At 47.1% G+C, this 15,289-nt stretch overlaps 1 protein-coding gene across 1 annotated transcript; it reads right to left on the bottom strand.

The window, feature by feature from the left end:
* Window positions 1-992: 992 nt before the first annotated feature.
* LOC109192140 lies at window positions 993-3,344 on the bottom strand. The gene is made up of 2 exons (XM_019342731.1): window positions 3,123-3,344; window positions 993-3,071 (listed from the first exon to the last, which is right to left on the bottom strand). The coding sequence occupies exons 1-2, from the start codon at window positions 3,342-3,344 to the stop codon at window positions 993-995; spliced, it is 2,301 nt and encodes a 766-aa protein (XP_019198276.1).
* Window positions 3,345-15,289: the final 11,945 nt, after the last annotated feature.

Here is a 15,289-nt window from a genome sequence, read left to right as displayed (position 1 = left end):
ACACCCCTTGGGGCCGGACGAGACATCCGTGGACAGGGTCCACCAATCTTCCTCATCGCTCCGGGCTAGTTCGGCGGCATCGCGAGCGATGCACTCGACTATGAAGTCGGCGAGTGCCTGCCCCTTGATCGCGGGTCGGGGCTTAAACTAGACGTGGTATTGGCTCAATCGCATGGACCACTTGACCAACCTGCTTGCCAACCCCGAGGCCCTTAATACCGCCTCGAGGGGTTGGTTGGTGAGGACCCGCACGGGGTGTGCTTAGAAGTAATGCCCGAGCTTCTTGGTCGTGGCGTCCACGGCGAAGATTGTTTTTTCCGTCGGTGAGTACCTGAGCTCGGTGTCTCGGAGGGCTCTGCTCACGTAGTACACCGGGCGTTAGGTCCCTGCGTCATCCCGAACCAGTACGGAGCTGATTGTAGCTTGCGAGATGCCCAATTATAGATACAAAACTTCCCCTTTCTCCAATTTGGCCAGGGGAGTAGCGTCATGAGGTACGTCTTGAGATCCTCGAAGGCTCTCTCGCATTCGTCTTACCACTCGAACCCCTGGTTCTTCTTGAGGACCCCGAAGAATGGCAAGGACCTCTCGGCCGACCTTGAGAGGAATCGGCCGAGGGCCGCCAGCCGACCATTGAGGCACTGGACCTCGCGGAGGGACCTCGGGGGTTCCATCTCCAGGATGGCCTTGACTTTCTCGGGGTTGGGTTCAATACCCCTCTTTGAGACCATGTACCCCAAGAACTTCCCTCCGTGTACCCCAAAAGTGCACTTTTTGGGGTTCAAACGTAAATCAAATTGCCTCATAATAGAAAATACCTCGGTCAAGTTGGCTATGTGGAGGTCGGCCTCCGTGCTTTTCACAATCATGTCGTCGACGTAGGCTTGCATGTTCCGGACGAGGACCTTCTTGAACACCTTGGCCACCATTCTTGTGTACGTGGCTCCCGAGTTCTTGAGCCCGAGACAACCATGACCCGATAGCAAAAGCCCCTAGGGTGTGGTGAACGCCGTCTTTTCTTCGTCATCCTCGTGCATGAAAATTTGGTGGTACCCCCGGAAGGCGTCTAGGAAGCTCATGAGTGCGCATCCCGCCGTTTCGTCCACCAGGTAGTCTATGTTGGGCAACGGAAAGGGGTCCATGGGGCATGCCTTGTTGAGGTCCGTGTAGTCCACACACATCCTCCACGTGGGTGGTTTAGGTGCGAGTACAATGTTCTCAAGCCATGTCGGGTATATGACCTCCCTGATGTGCCCGATTTCGAGGAGGGTGTCGACTTCCTTCTTCACAAATTCTCGTCTATTTGCGGCGAGGTAGCGCTTCCGCTGTTGGACAGGCTTGGCTTTGGGGTCTACCGCCAGTTTGTCTGTGATGACCTCCCGGCTGAGGCCCGACATGTCTTCGGGACCCCAGGCGAACACGTCTTTGTAGCTGCAGATGACCTCGACAATCCGACCTCGGAGGTCGGCCGGGAGGACTGTGCCCACCTTCACCATTCTGTCAGGTCGGCTGAGGTCTAGGATGACCTCTTCCGTGTCCACCACGGGTTCGGCGCGGGGTCGCTTCTCCTCCTCTCGAAGTGCCCTCTCGATTACTGTGTGTACCTGGAGGTCCTTCTTCGTTATTTGGCGGCAGGCCTTCAAGTAACAGCTCTGACTAATCTTCTGGTCTCCTCGCGCAACGCCCACTCCAGTGGGGGTAGGGAACTTGAGGCAAAGGTGCTCCATGGAGATGACGCACCTGGCGTCCTCCAAGACAGGTCTGCCGAGGATGATGTTGTGGGCGCAACTGATCTTTACCACCACGAACTCTACCTCCCACGTCTTGATGTGCGGTGGGGTGCTGATCTGCACCTCGAGGGTGATGGAGCCCTCTGTCTCAATGGAGTCTCCGGTGAAGCCGGATAGCGGGGTTCGTACTTGGGAGAGCTGCTTCCTGGATAGTCCGAGTTGCGTGAAGGTGTCATAATACATGACGTTCACGGAGCTCCCCGTATCCACTAGTACCCGGTGGACAATGATGTCTTTAAGTTCCAACCTGATTACCAATGCGTCTCGGTGGGGTAAGGGGCCATCCGGGAGGTCATCGTCGGTGAAAGTTATAAGCTCCCTGCGTGTCCTCTTCTCATGGGGTGCTCCGACGACCTCCCCTACGTACAGGCTCCGCGCCCACCTCTTCCTCTCGGCGGGCGTGTTTCCTCCCTCTGGGCCGCCAAAGATGACGTGGATGACTTTCTTCTTTGGTGGGTTGTCTGGCTCGGTCTCCTCGTCCTCCGTGAGTTGGCCGAGCTCCCTCTTGCGCTGGGCAGAGGCGGATGGCCCAACGCCATCCTTCTTCTTCCGAGTGTTGTCGGGGCCTTTAGCGTGGTCCTGCCCGGATCTCTTCACATACTGCCCCAGGTATCCCCGTTGGATGAGCTCCTCGATCTGCCTCTTGAGGACCATACATTCGTCGTTGTCATGCCCACGCTGCCGATGGAAGCGGCAGTACTTCTTCGGGTCGGACTTGGGGGAGATCTTTAAGCACTCCTCGGGGAACGACACGATGCTCATTTCCTCCGCGTGGTCCAGAGTGAGGCTCACAGGTTGTGTCAGCGGGGTCAGGTGTCGTAGCGGGGCTAGTCGGGGACCCCGATCACGGCGTGACCGGGGTGGGCAGCGGTCCTCTTGAGGTTGAGTTGCCTTGTCGCCCCGACTTCGGCCTTCCTCCTCCTCCTTCTTCCTCTTCTCTGCTGCCTCGACATTGGCATACCGCGCGGCGCGGTCCATCAATTCTGTGTACGTATTTGGCTCATTCCGGACAAGGTCGCTGTGGAAAGGACCCGACCTGAGGTTGTTGGTAAAAAACGGGATAGCGGATCTTTCGTCAAAATTCGTCACCCCCATGGCCTCCTTCTTCCATTTACTCAGGTACTCCGCCAAGGACTCTGACTTGTGTTGCTTCAGGTAACACAAGTCGGCGAACTGCTTCCTCCGTTGTATGCTGCCCACGAAGTGTGACATGAACTTCTTGGCCAGGACAGCAAAAGTGGGGATGGAGTCCCCCAGCAAAGACCCGAACCAATCTTGGGTCTGCCCATCCAGAGTCGTGCAGAAGCCGCGTCACATGATTGCGTCATTGACGCCTGTCATCATCATGACTGCCTTGTACCTGTTGAGATGGTCTCGCGGGTCCGTCGCCCCCGTGTAGGGTTTGATGGACGGGAATCGGAAATCCCGAGGCAGGGGCTCGGCTATGATGTTCCTCGTGAAAGGCGTGGCCAGGGCGTCCCGAGGCTCCGGTGACTCGTCGCGTGCCTCCATCTTGCGCTGCAACTCACGCATCTGTCGGCGCAATTGTTCCATCTCGTCGCGCTGAGTGCACAGAGGTTGGCCTCGAGTTTCCCCCGAGCGCTCCATTGGTGGGGTCGGCTCCCGTGGCCCCGGAACACGAGGTTCGTGGCTCCGGGACCTCCGTGAGCATGACGACTCCTCCTGTCTGGCATGAGCGGCCGGCCTCGGCCCTAGGCAGTCTCGCGCCGGCGCACGCGGGCCTAACCGCCCGAGCGCGGATGTGGTCCGGGTCGGCCGAGTCCGCCTTTCCTCTCGCTGCTCGTGCCGGCCTCGGCTGGCCTCCGCCCTGTCGCGTCTTTTGAAGGGTCGTGGTGAGTTTACTTCTCCCTCGGCCAGCGTTGCGGGCGCCCGGGACGCGTGAGTGTTGGGGCCGCTGCGCACTATAACACCCCAGATTTTCAAGACATTTTAAGCTTATATAATAAAGGTAATATCTCATTACATCCCAAAGTATATCATAAGTGTACGGGGTGCTATGCCACACCTGGGCTAGAGAACCCAGGTGCACAGGCTGTCTAACTAATATCCATTGAAACACAATGCATAACATGGCACGCAGGCCGAAAGGGAAACTACTCTACTTCTACGCTCCAGTTCTAGCGCGCTCCAGTGCTCTAGTCCTCTGTGCCTGAAAGCCAAATATATCTGTTCAGCGAGAGATGCTGGTAACCCACTCCAACGCGTTGAAATACAATACATATAGAGATATATATAGATATACGAAAACCATTATGAGCATGAAGATATATCCTACGAACTCTAGCTTTAAAACCGGGAATGACTCGACAGATAAGGCTAGACACAAGCAACAGTTATAACGAGCATATGCAGTTCACAAAAGATAAGGCGGACAAGGCAAGCATAAACGATAATCATAACCCAACATGAACAATCCCCAATATAAATCCCATAGTCACATCCCCCAAGACACTCATAATCACAACTCATCCATATCACAACACATAACACACTTTGTTGTTGCCACAGGACCAATCGCATGCCCATACATGAGGGTCAGCGCATATAGCTCTGACACGGCCCCGCAGCACCCTGCCCCGTATCGCAACACGGAGGGGTCGATCGCAACCGACCGATGAACCGCAGCTCATCATAGTGTTTGATTGCAACCAAACGGTGGACCGCAGCCCAAGAGAATGTCATCTGACCGCAGCCAGGAAAAAGGACGAACCGCAGCTCGTATAGAAACGTTTGATCGCAACCAAACGGTGGACCGCAGCCCAAGAGAATGTCATCTGACCGCAGCCAGGAAAAAGGACGAACCGCAGCTCGTATAGGAACGTTTGATCGCAACCAAACGGTGGACCGCAGCCCAAGAGTATCAATCTGACCGCAGCCAGCTTCTGAACCGCAGCTCAGGATAACCAATCCGATCGCAACCGAATTGGGGTAGCACACACATAACACGTAGCAAACACATGCAACCCACATTACACATTAGGAAGGGGGAGAAAGCGCATAACAAAACCTATGCGTGATCCATCACATACTAAGAATAGTCCTTAGGGGTTCATACTTCTTCCACCTAGGTCAACGGGGTACCAATTCAACCAGCATGCAATATAATAGACTCATAAACCTACGAACGGTACCCGAAACATCAAACTAGACATAGGCACGATAAACGGGGTCTGTTGGGACACCACGGGGAACGGGGGACGTCAGACGGGGAAGCCGGGGTCCTGGGTGGGACGACTTTCCAACGGGTAGCCGGTGGGTGGTGGGCCACCCGCCGGCTGCCCGCCGGGTTCTACTGTTTCGGGCAGCGGGTCGCCAGCTGCCCGCCTGCCGGCCACCCGTTGCCAGGCGGTGGTTTACGGCTATGGGTAGGTGGCGGGTCCCCTACCCCCCACCTACCCCCCACTGACTCTTTTCACACACTTTACGCCCCGGGAACCGTTATGGAACCCGAAACCATGCTTAGACACTTTACAACACAATTAACGACAACCCGTAGACAATTAACGAATCAAATACGAGGAACGAACGGCACATAACCTACCATGCTTTTCTAAGTATAATCAACACCCAAACATGCGATTTCCCCACCCGATAATCCAAGAATAAGATCATACGATACAACTTAGGGTTCTAATCACTTTTATATCAACAAGAATACGGTCCGTCTTCTAATTGCAAGATTCGGTAAGAATAACACATAATCATCAAGATCATCACCCAATTATCAAGAACAACACATAATCATTAGGAACTCCATATAATCATCAAGAATATCATAATTATCAAGAATCTCTCAATATCAAGATTATCAAAATCCCCCATGGGATCATCACATCAATCATCAACAATAATTATCACAAGTCATTAATACACAATAATATGGGGAAACCCTAAGGGGGAAATCATAGCTATGAAAATAGGTTTTGTTGAGACATGGGTTACCTCTTAGCCTTAATTAGTTCCTTGGCTATGAAGGGTCTTTCTTTAAGCTTTCTTGCTTTCTTGCTTTCTTCTAGGGGAATTCTTGGAGCTCTCCTGGGGAGGTGGGGCGTTTAGGCGTGTGGGAAGTTCTAGGTGTCTCCTAAGTCCCTTATTTATATATTTAGGAGTCCTAATTAGGAACTAATATTATAGGCTTGCTAATTCTATTCCTTTCGGAACTAAGGATTGGGTTTAGGGGTTGGGTTTATATATGAGGGCCCATGGACTATGGTGGGCCTTTTTCCCTAATTAATCATTATGATTTATTCCTTCTCTTGGGCTTATTGATTGATTAATTAAATGGTTTTAGGGGCCGTAACACGGGGTGTTACACGCACCCTCGGAGGGGGTGGAGGTAGAGGTGCTGGGGCACCCCGGCGCAGCCCCGCCGCAACGCGGTTGAGTGCGTTCGCCCCCTGCTCGAGTACGGCGGCATCCTCCTGGGAGGTCGAGACCTGCGGTGGCACGGGTGGCGTCGTCCCACCGAGAGGGCGATTGTTGGTGAGACGACCCTGGAGGTCCTCCACGGCCCCCAGCAGGCTCCCGTTGATCTGATCTCGGAGGTCCCCTCCGGCCCCCACATGCACGGTCTGCCAACTTGTCGTGGTCCTGTTGGGGTGGTTGGCGAGGGAGAGGTCGCGTGTGTTGCGCGAACCCTACGAGTTGTGGGTGTTCGACCCGGATCTTGTCATCGCTGCGGATGAAGGATAGTAGGGAGAGCGCTTAAGCTTGTACAGCCGCTCTCAACAAGAGCACGAATGATGGATTATATGAACCCGGGGGTCCGAATTATACAACCCGTATATATGTTTGAATATGAGAAATAAATAATAGAACGGTAAATATTATATTAATTGAGCATAAAATGCTATTACAGAGGTTCGGGACGTGTAATAACGTTACAAGTATTGTAAGAAAGTAGAAGATGATTGATTAGGACACCGGGGGGTGTTTATATACCCCCCCGGCCGCTACGGGCTCTGGGCCAACCGCGGGACTCGCTCCACGCGAGGACCCAGCCCTTGGCCGAGCACGAAGCTCGCCCAAGGGGCCGAGCTCGGGGAGGTCGGCCAACGCCGACCCCCGTTGGGCCGACCCCGGGGCGGTTTGCCATGCATCGCGGGTGGGCGCGGGGTCCGACCCGGTCCGTGTTGTCCTGCTCCGATCCGGCTCCGTGATTATTCCATCAACCTACTTTTATCAAACAGTTGGTGTGCAGTCTTAACACAGACAGTATAACAGATATTCAAACAGATAAACCAACAGATAAGATAAAGTGCGGAAAAGGTAAACACAGAAAGCAAAACAACACAAGATTTGATTACCCAGTTCGATACAATGTGTATCTACATCTGGGGGACGATCACTGATGCGTCCAATCCACTAACTCAACTCCAAAGTACAAAGGTAGAGAAGAACAATCTCACCTGAGTGATCTACACAAGGTAAGTACCCAATCTACAAGGATTTAGTGGATTGTTGAAGACGGATATCCACGCATTCAGAGGTCCCTGGAATCCCTTCAATGGAGATCTATCTCTGATGCAGTCCGTTTCACTGACGCAGTCCTTCACTGTCTCCCACAGCTGAGTGACCTTCGTGAACTTTAAGCACAGTTGATTCTTCTCAAGTTCATCTTCTTAAATCATCATGAACTTTAGGTCTTGAGAAGAGGTTGTAATCAGAGAAAGAGATTTAGAATATAGAGTGCTTTCTTGGATTCAAGAGAATGTTTAATGAGTTGATTAGCCTTCTTTGAATCAGCAACTCTATATATATATGTATGTGTGTATATATATAAATAAATATATATATATATATATATATATATATATATATATATATATATATATATATATATATATATATATATCTGGTTGAGGGTGAGGGTGAGGGACACGTAATCAGAACATTAGGCAGCATCTAAACCAGATCACGTCCATACCCTTTAAGGTGTCCAAATCAGTAAGGACTTTCTTGTAATTCCACCTCAAGCCATAACCGCATCTGCCAGCACATACGCTCCTCTAAATTGTCTTCCAACCGCTTCAACTCTTTAGAGACGCTTCCCCGATCAATCAGGTCTTCATTCTTCAAACACAGTCTGACTCTGACTTAGCCTATTCTAATTTGCCATAATGATAAAGTCAATTACAAGTTGGGGTTTTAGACACTAATTTTTAAAACATTAACAAGAGGATATCATCCAACACTTCCTTTTGGTATAATAAGAGAGATTCCAAGGCCGGGATGTACGAGGTGAAAGATAATGTAGCCACGTTGCCAAGGTAGAGGCAATGACACATGGAATCAAGAGACTTCAATCCAAGATAGAGAAGCTTGAAGCTAAGTCTCAACCGTGTATAGCATTAGCTCTTTATTACAATGTATGTGGCGGACCTCATGACACAAATAAATGTAAATCCTTCATTAGCATTGAAGAGATAGAAGCCGTGGGATTTCAACAAATCCCACGAGGAAGTGGATGGGGAGGTGAAAATTCGAATTGGAAGCAAGGTAGCGGATGGCAACAAACAAACTACCAAGAGAGACCACAAATGAACCAAGGTGACAAATCCACTTATGGATCGGGAAGAGATAGAGGCCGAATTGCATATGGCCCACATTTTAGTCAAGGACCGAGTAATGCTCTCTACCAACCACCAAATGTTTCCCATAGTGATGCGCTTGTGCCAAGGAGCGAAGCTAAGGAAGTTGAAGAGAGGCTAACCAAAGTAATCAATGACATAAAGAGCGACCAAGGATTCCTCAAACAAGAGATCACTCAAGAGAAAAGACAAGAAATAGCCATGGTGAAGCAAGATTATGCTATGTCTATGAAGAATATCGAAGCACAAGTGGCCCAAATGTTTCGTATGATGTCGGAACGTCTATGGGGAGCTTTACCGAGTACAACAGGAAATAATCCGAAAGAGAGGGTGAATGTCATTATGACCGTAAGAAAAGATGAAGATAGAAGGGATGCGATGGAAAGATATGTGTAATTTTGCATTTCCTCGTTTTACGAAAATTATCAGAAATAGTTTGCTGACTTAGAATACTGATAGATTCAGTTAAGCACCTACTTAGTAATGATAGATCATGGAGCGAACATCAGAGAAAAATAAACAAACACATAGAACGAACACTCACAATGTTTACCCAGTTCGATACAGTGTGTATCTACGTCTGGGGGACGATCACATAGGCGTCCAATCCACTAAGTCATAATCCAATGTACAAAGGTAGATATACAATAATCTTACCTAAGTGCCCCACACAAGGTACATACCTAGTCTACACAGGTTTAGTGGATTGTTGAAGATGGAGAGCCATGCATACAGAAGTCCAATGAAGTCCCTTCACTTGGAGAGCCAGCTCTGATGCAGTCCACTTCAGTGACGCTCTATAATGTTGTTCCCATAACAGTGTGATCTTAGTGTCCTTTCGTTTAAGCAACAGTAACTCTTCTCAAGTTCATCATCTTAATCACCATGAACAAGTTGTATTGAGAAGGTGCATAACAATCAAAGATCTAGACTCTTAAATCTGATATGGAGTGTTTCTTCTTCTTATTTGGCGTAACCCCAATTACCTTTTAGAACTGGTACTTATAGATCCTTCTATAAACACTCTCCATAAAAGATCTTTGATTGTAGAAGGTAGGACAATAAAAGAGGAATGTAATCTCAGCAGATTAGGTCCATTACCTTCTTTGAAGATACGCTGATCGTCTTTCCATACTGAGCTGATAATACCGCGTAAGACTCTTAAGGAAACAGCTTCCCTAAATCAGATCTTCAGTGTCAGTTCTTCTGTCGTTGCTTCTGCTTGATCAGTAAACTGAAGACCCAACCGACAGACTCTAAACCTATCTTAGTATGCCATAATAATATTGCCAATTATAATATGGAGTTTTTGAACATAAAAACACTAACAAACTCCCCCTTTGGCTATTATTTGGCAAAACAACTCAACTATTTAAAAAGAACTAAGATAGGTTATTAAAGGAAGCAACCCAAGTGTCCAAAAAGATTACATAGGATAAAACGAACATAAGATCCAAAGTAGTCTAAAAACAAAAAACAAACAATATCAAAACAGTCACGCCCAGCCAGGGCCAGAAGGTACTCGATCACAAAAAAAAAAAAAAAAAAAAAAAAAAAAAAAAAAAAAAAACTCCCCCTGAGTTTACTACTCCCCCTTTTTGCCAATGGTAGCCAAAGATTAAGCATTTGAGGGAGAGCCACAGTCAGACTTCACGGGATCCTCAGCAGCAGCAGCAGCAGTATCAGACAAGCTCATGCGGAGAAGAACAGTAGCTAGCTCAGTGCGCGCACCAGTCAGTTGCTTGGCAATGATGCCGTGCACCGTCTCAAGATCAGCAACTCGCGCCTTCAATTGTTCAGAAAGCTTCTCATCTTTAGCATGAGGAGACTCATCATTCACAGCATCAGGTTCCGAATTGGATGGGGCAGTCACAGGAACGACATCCTTAATATGATCTCCAGAGAAAAGACGTTTATCAACAGTATACAGCAGCGTCGGACTGATCACTTCGCTGGCATAGGCTTAAGACCCTGAGAGGTAAGGATGCCAAAAATCAGATTTGGAAACGGTAGTCTTACCTTCTGTTCCCGGGGATGAATCAGAGTTAGAACATGATAAAAAATCCATTTGCCCAGATCACACTGCATCTTAGTTCCAATTCTAAATAGGAACCCTGCCAGAAGCTTGCCAACTGTGTTGAAATGAGCTGATGGAAACCAGTTGTGCAGAGCCAGGCGATGTAGGATGACATATCTAGACGTGAGATGCGAGCTCAGCAAATAGTCCTTATCTCCTGTAGGCCAGGATGTAGTATGTCCACCGGTAAGAGTTTTGGCCACCACGTCTCATTCAGTAACAGCTTCTTCTTGCACTGTAGGCAAGCCATAGTATTTATTTATTACATCTGGCCCAAAATCATACCACTTCCCTCTGATGAAGATTTGCATCGGTCGTGGCCCTGTGAGACTGTCAATCTCATCACTGAGATTGCAATAGAACTCATATGTGAGCAGCTTGGAGTAAGGGCAAACATCTGTAACAGTTTTCAAAAGACCAACTTCATTCAGCAAGGGCAGAATATCACAAACGGAGTTCAGTTGATTCTCATCCACAGTTCTTTGAACAATCAGCTCCCTTCTGACCATAGTGGCCCATTTTGTTTGTGCAGCAGGTGATACAAACTGAGGTTTGTAAACAGTAGAATCAATTCCTTCAATAGGTGGAACCTCCGGAGTTATACTTCGACCACTTGACCTTGTAGTAGGTTTCCCTTTTCTGGCAGAGGGGGCTGGTGCAGAAGTAGCTTGAGCAGCAGTAGTTCCTTGTTGCTTAACAGAGGAACGTAGAGTCTTGAAACTTGGTGGATAGGTGGGTCTCCTTCAGGCTTAGCAATCTCACTCGACTTTCTCTTTTTCACAGGCTGATCCACATCTACATTATCAGCACTGGTTTCAACAACAACCTTTGTTGGAACATTCTTCCTTTTTGTCCGTCTTGTTTCTCTGGATGGGGACTGAACAGGAGTGACCGAGTGGCTAGACTCAGAAACATTTGCAGATGAGCTCCCAACAATATTTGATATCTCTCGAATTCGGAAATTCGTGGAATCAGGATGAGCAGTTCCCTCAACAGTAGGGGCAGCAGAAGAAGGTGCTTGGGATCCATACACCTCATCCAGTATCTTATCATCTTCACTGGAGGATTCAGAAGGGTGTATCACTCGATAAGGTTGAGGGATTGAAGCAGATGGTAATCTAGCAAAATGTCGCACGTGTTCCAGGATTTCTCCTAAAGATGTTGCAGTGTAAACAGGAACGCCACCTGTTTTTTCAGACTTGTGGGGACTTGATAAATCAACAGGTTTAACAGTTGTAGGTAAGGCAGGAGGATCAACAGCAGGACAAGACTCTTTAGAGACATTAACAGTTTCAGACGGAGGCAGAGCAATATTCTCATAAGCATAAACAACCAGACTTAGTGGATTTGGCTCATCAGAAGACTTTGTTTTCTCATCAGACACACGCAACGCATCAGATTTTTCATCATCAACATTAGTCACAGGCAAAGATAGAAGATTGACATTCACAGGGGACTTCTCGGAACCCAAAGCAGATAGATTTTCAGGCAAAACAGACACAGACGATGGAATAGAAGAATCAACAGGTCTATCAGGAGAAATTTCAATAGGAGTTTCAGAATCATTTACCCGTTGTCGAAGAATCTCCTGTCTGTGTGTTGCTTCTCTCTGAGCAGCTTCAAGATACAGAGCTTGGGACTCCTCTCGACGTCGAGCTTCTTCAACAGATTGTAGGGCACGTTGAGCAAAAAATTGAAGGAATGCCCCGGCCCGATTTCCATTGAAGGGTTCTGGAATAAACACTAGAGAGACGTCATCACTGGCTTCGGCGACCAATACAAGAAGTTCAGTTACATCATCTGCCGACCATTCAGCATAAAATTCCGGATAGTTGGTCATAACAGTCACCAGAATCTCGTCGCGAAGCAGAGGATCAAGCTTGAGCTTCTTCTTCATAGCCAACTGTAGAAGCATCTGAATGTGTTTGAGGGCTGCCGCGGAGGATGTACCTTGCTTCCAAGCTTAATGATGATGTTTCTTACCGCCATTTAAAATTAAGTGCGAGGAGAAGAATAGAACACCGATAGCAGTTAAGCACGGGAAGTGGAGAGATGGGAGCTGAGGTGATTTCTTTCTTCTTGACCCGGTATCATATAGTCTTAAGGGTGATAAACCCTAATTAATGCGGCAAGTCAAAATATCATGCAGAAGTGATTGATGGACACAACGGTACAGCTCCTTTTTTGGAAGGAAACGGAACCCAAGGGAATTTGAAATTCAAAAAGCATAGAGATCTTTTCAGATATCTTTTGAGAAGACTAAGCTTAGAAGATCTTCTTAACATAAAAAGAGAAGAGTCTTTAAGGAAATTCAAAGTCATAACACTGACCCGTATTAAACCAACTCCTCTCTGACGGACCTACTGCTTTAGTCAGTCAATTCTGCAATTCCAGAGCAGATCTGAGAATTTCAAAACGATTAGCATCCAGTGGCTTAGTCAGAATGTCGCCAGTTGTTTGTCAGTCTAAATGTATTCCAACTCAACTTCCTTGGATTCAACCAGGTCTCTGATGTAGTGATGCCTGATGTCAATATGCTTCGTTCTGGAATGTTGAACAGGATTCTTGGAGATGTTAATAGCACTGACATTGTCACAAAAAAAAAAAGTATCATTGTTCCTTGTGTAAGACCATAATCCAAAAACATCTGTTTCATCCAAACCAACTGAGTACAACAACCACCTGCGGCTATGTATTCTGCCTCTGCAGTGCTTAGTGAGATAGAGTTCTGTTTCTTACTTAACCAGGATACTAAGTTCTTCCCAACAAAGAAGCATCCTCCAGAAGTACTTTTTCCGATCATCAACATTCCCTGCCCAATCAGCATCACAATATGCAACCAGATTCAATTCACTATCCTTGGAATACCAGAGTCCATACTGTATCGTTCCTTTCACGTATTTCAGAATGCGTTTTGCTGCTATCAGATGTGATTCCTTTGGGTCAGATTAATACCTTGCACAGATTCCAACACTGAACATTATGTCTGGTCGACTGGCTGTTAGATACAACAGACTGCCTATCAAGCTACGATAGACTGTGTTATCCACTGATATACCAGTTTCATCTTTTCGATACTTTTGTAGAAGTGGAGATCGGTGTTCTGGATGGTTTACATGATTCCAGATCAAATTTTTGACAAAATTCTTAGCATACTTTCTTGTGAAATAAAGTATCCTTCAGAACTTTGCTTGACTTGTAGACCTAGGAAATACGTCAGTTGACCAACCATGGACATTTCAAACTCTTCCTCCATGACTTGTACTAATTCATCAGTGTATTTCTGGCAAGGTTGATCCAAACACAATGTCATCAACATAGATTTGAGCGATGGTTACATGACTTCCTGTCGATTTGACAAACAGTGTTTTGTCAACACTTCCGCGTTTATATCCATGCTGGAGCAAATACTGTGTCAGACGTTCATACCAGGCCCGTGGAGCTTGTTTAAGACCATAGAGAGCTTTTCGGAAGCTTATAGACATACGAAGGACGTTCTGGATCTTCAAACCTATAGGTTGAGCCACATAGATATCTTCATGGAGATACCCATTCAGAAACGCTGTCTTGACATCCTCTGATATAATGTAAATCCCAAAATGCAAGCGACAGCCAGCAAGATTCTAATTGACTCAAGTCTAGCTACAGGAGCAAATGTCTCGTCATAGTCAACCCTTCAATCTGTGTATAACCTTGAGCCACCAACCGAGCTTTGTTTCTGGGCTATATTCCCTGCTTCATCAGTTTTATTTTTAAAGATCCACTTCGTTCCTATTACGTTAACACCATCAGGTCTTGGTACAAGATTCCAGACATGATTCCGCTCAAAACTGATGTAGTTCCTCCTGCATTGCATTGATCCACAGATCATCCTGTAGAGCTTCTTTGACATTTTTTGGTTCTATCTTTGAGGTATAGCAGTAAGACCCAGATATTTCTGTCAGATTATTTCTATTCTGCTTCTGGTTTTCATTCATCTGACAGATCTCCAATAATGTTATCTGATGGATGGTTTTTCTGAGTTCTGGTAGGTTTGTCTTTACCAACATCATTCATGAGATCTATCTCTTGTTCCGAACTTTCTTGATCTTCATCTGATGAATCTTGTGGTTTGAGCTGACTGTTGTTATAACTTGCATCTGAATCACGTAGAGGTGACTCTATCACTGTTGAGTCCACTGGTTCTTCTGGATTGTCATCGACAACCACATTTACTGACTCCATCACAGACTGAGTCCTCTTGTTGTAGACTCTGTATGCACGACTGTTCGGAGAGTATCCAAGAAAGATGCTTTTTCACTTTTGGGTTCAAACTTCCCTCTTTGTTCTCTGTCAGCCAGCACATAGCACTTTGTCCCAAACACATGAAAGTATTTCAGATTTGGCTTCTTTCTCTTTCCAGATCTCATATGGAGTTTTCGTCGTCCCTGGTCTAAGGTAGACCTATTTATAGTATGACATGCTGTGTGTACTGCTTCAGCCCAGAAACGTTGTGGCATATGTGAGGCATGTAGCATAACTCTAGCCATTTCCTGTAGCGTTCGGTTCTTTCTTTCCACCACTCCATTCTGTTGAGCAGTTCTAGGAGCTGAGAATCATGTGAGATACCATGCTCAGAGCAGAAGTCTGAATATAGTGAGTTCTCAATTTCTTTTCCATGATCACTCCTCAATCTCTGAACTTTTATAATAGACTCATCTTTTTCCTTCTGAACTCTTATGCACAGAGTCTTGAAGGCCTTGAAGGCTTCTGTCTTTTCTCTCAGAAAAGTAACCAACTGTATCGGGAGAAATCGTCTACACACACAAATA

Source organism: Ipomoea nil, unplaced genomic scaffold (genome assembly GCF_001879475.1).
Source record: "Ipomoea nil cultivar Tokyo-kokei standard unplaced genomic scaffold, Asagao_1.1 scaffold1769, whole genome shotgun sequence".
Classification (NCBI taxonomy): Eukaryota; Viridiplantae; Streptophyta; class Magnoliopsida; order Solanales; family Convolvulaceae; genus Ipomoea; species Ipomoea nil.
This window is presented reverse-complemented; position numbering and strand designations above follow the sequence as displayed.

Coding starts and splice junctions, on each gene's coding strand:
- LOC109192140 (XM_019342731.1), bottom strand. CDS start 3,344: ATGGAACAATTGCGCCGACAGATGCGTGAGTTGCAGCGCAAGATGGAG. Junction 3,072..3,122: donor CAGTCATGATGATGACAGGC/GTCAATGACGCA, acceptor CTGGATGGGCAG/ACCCAAGATTGGTTCGGGTC.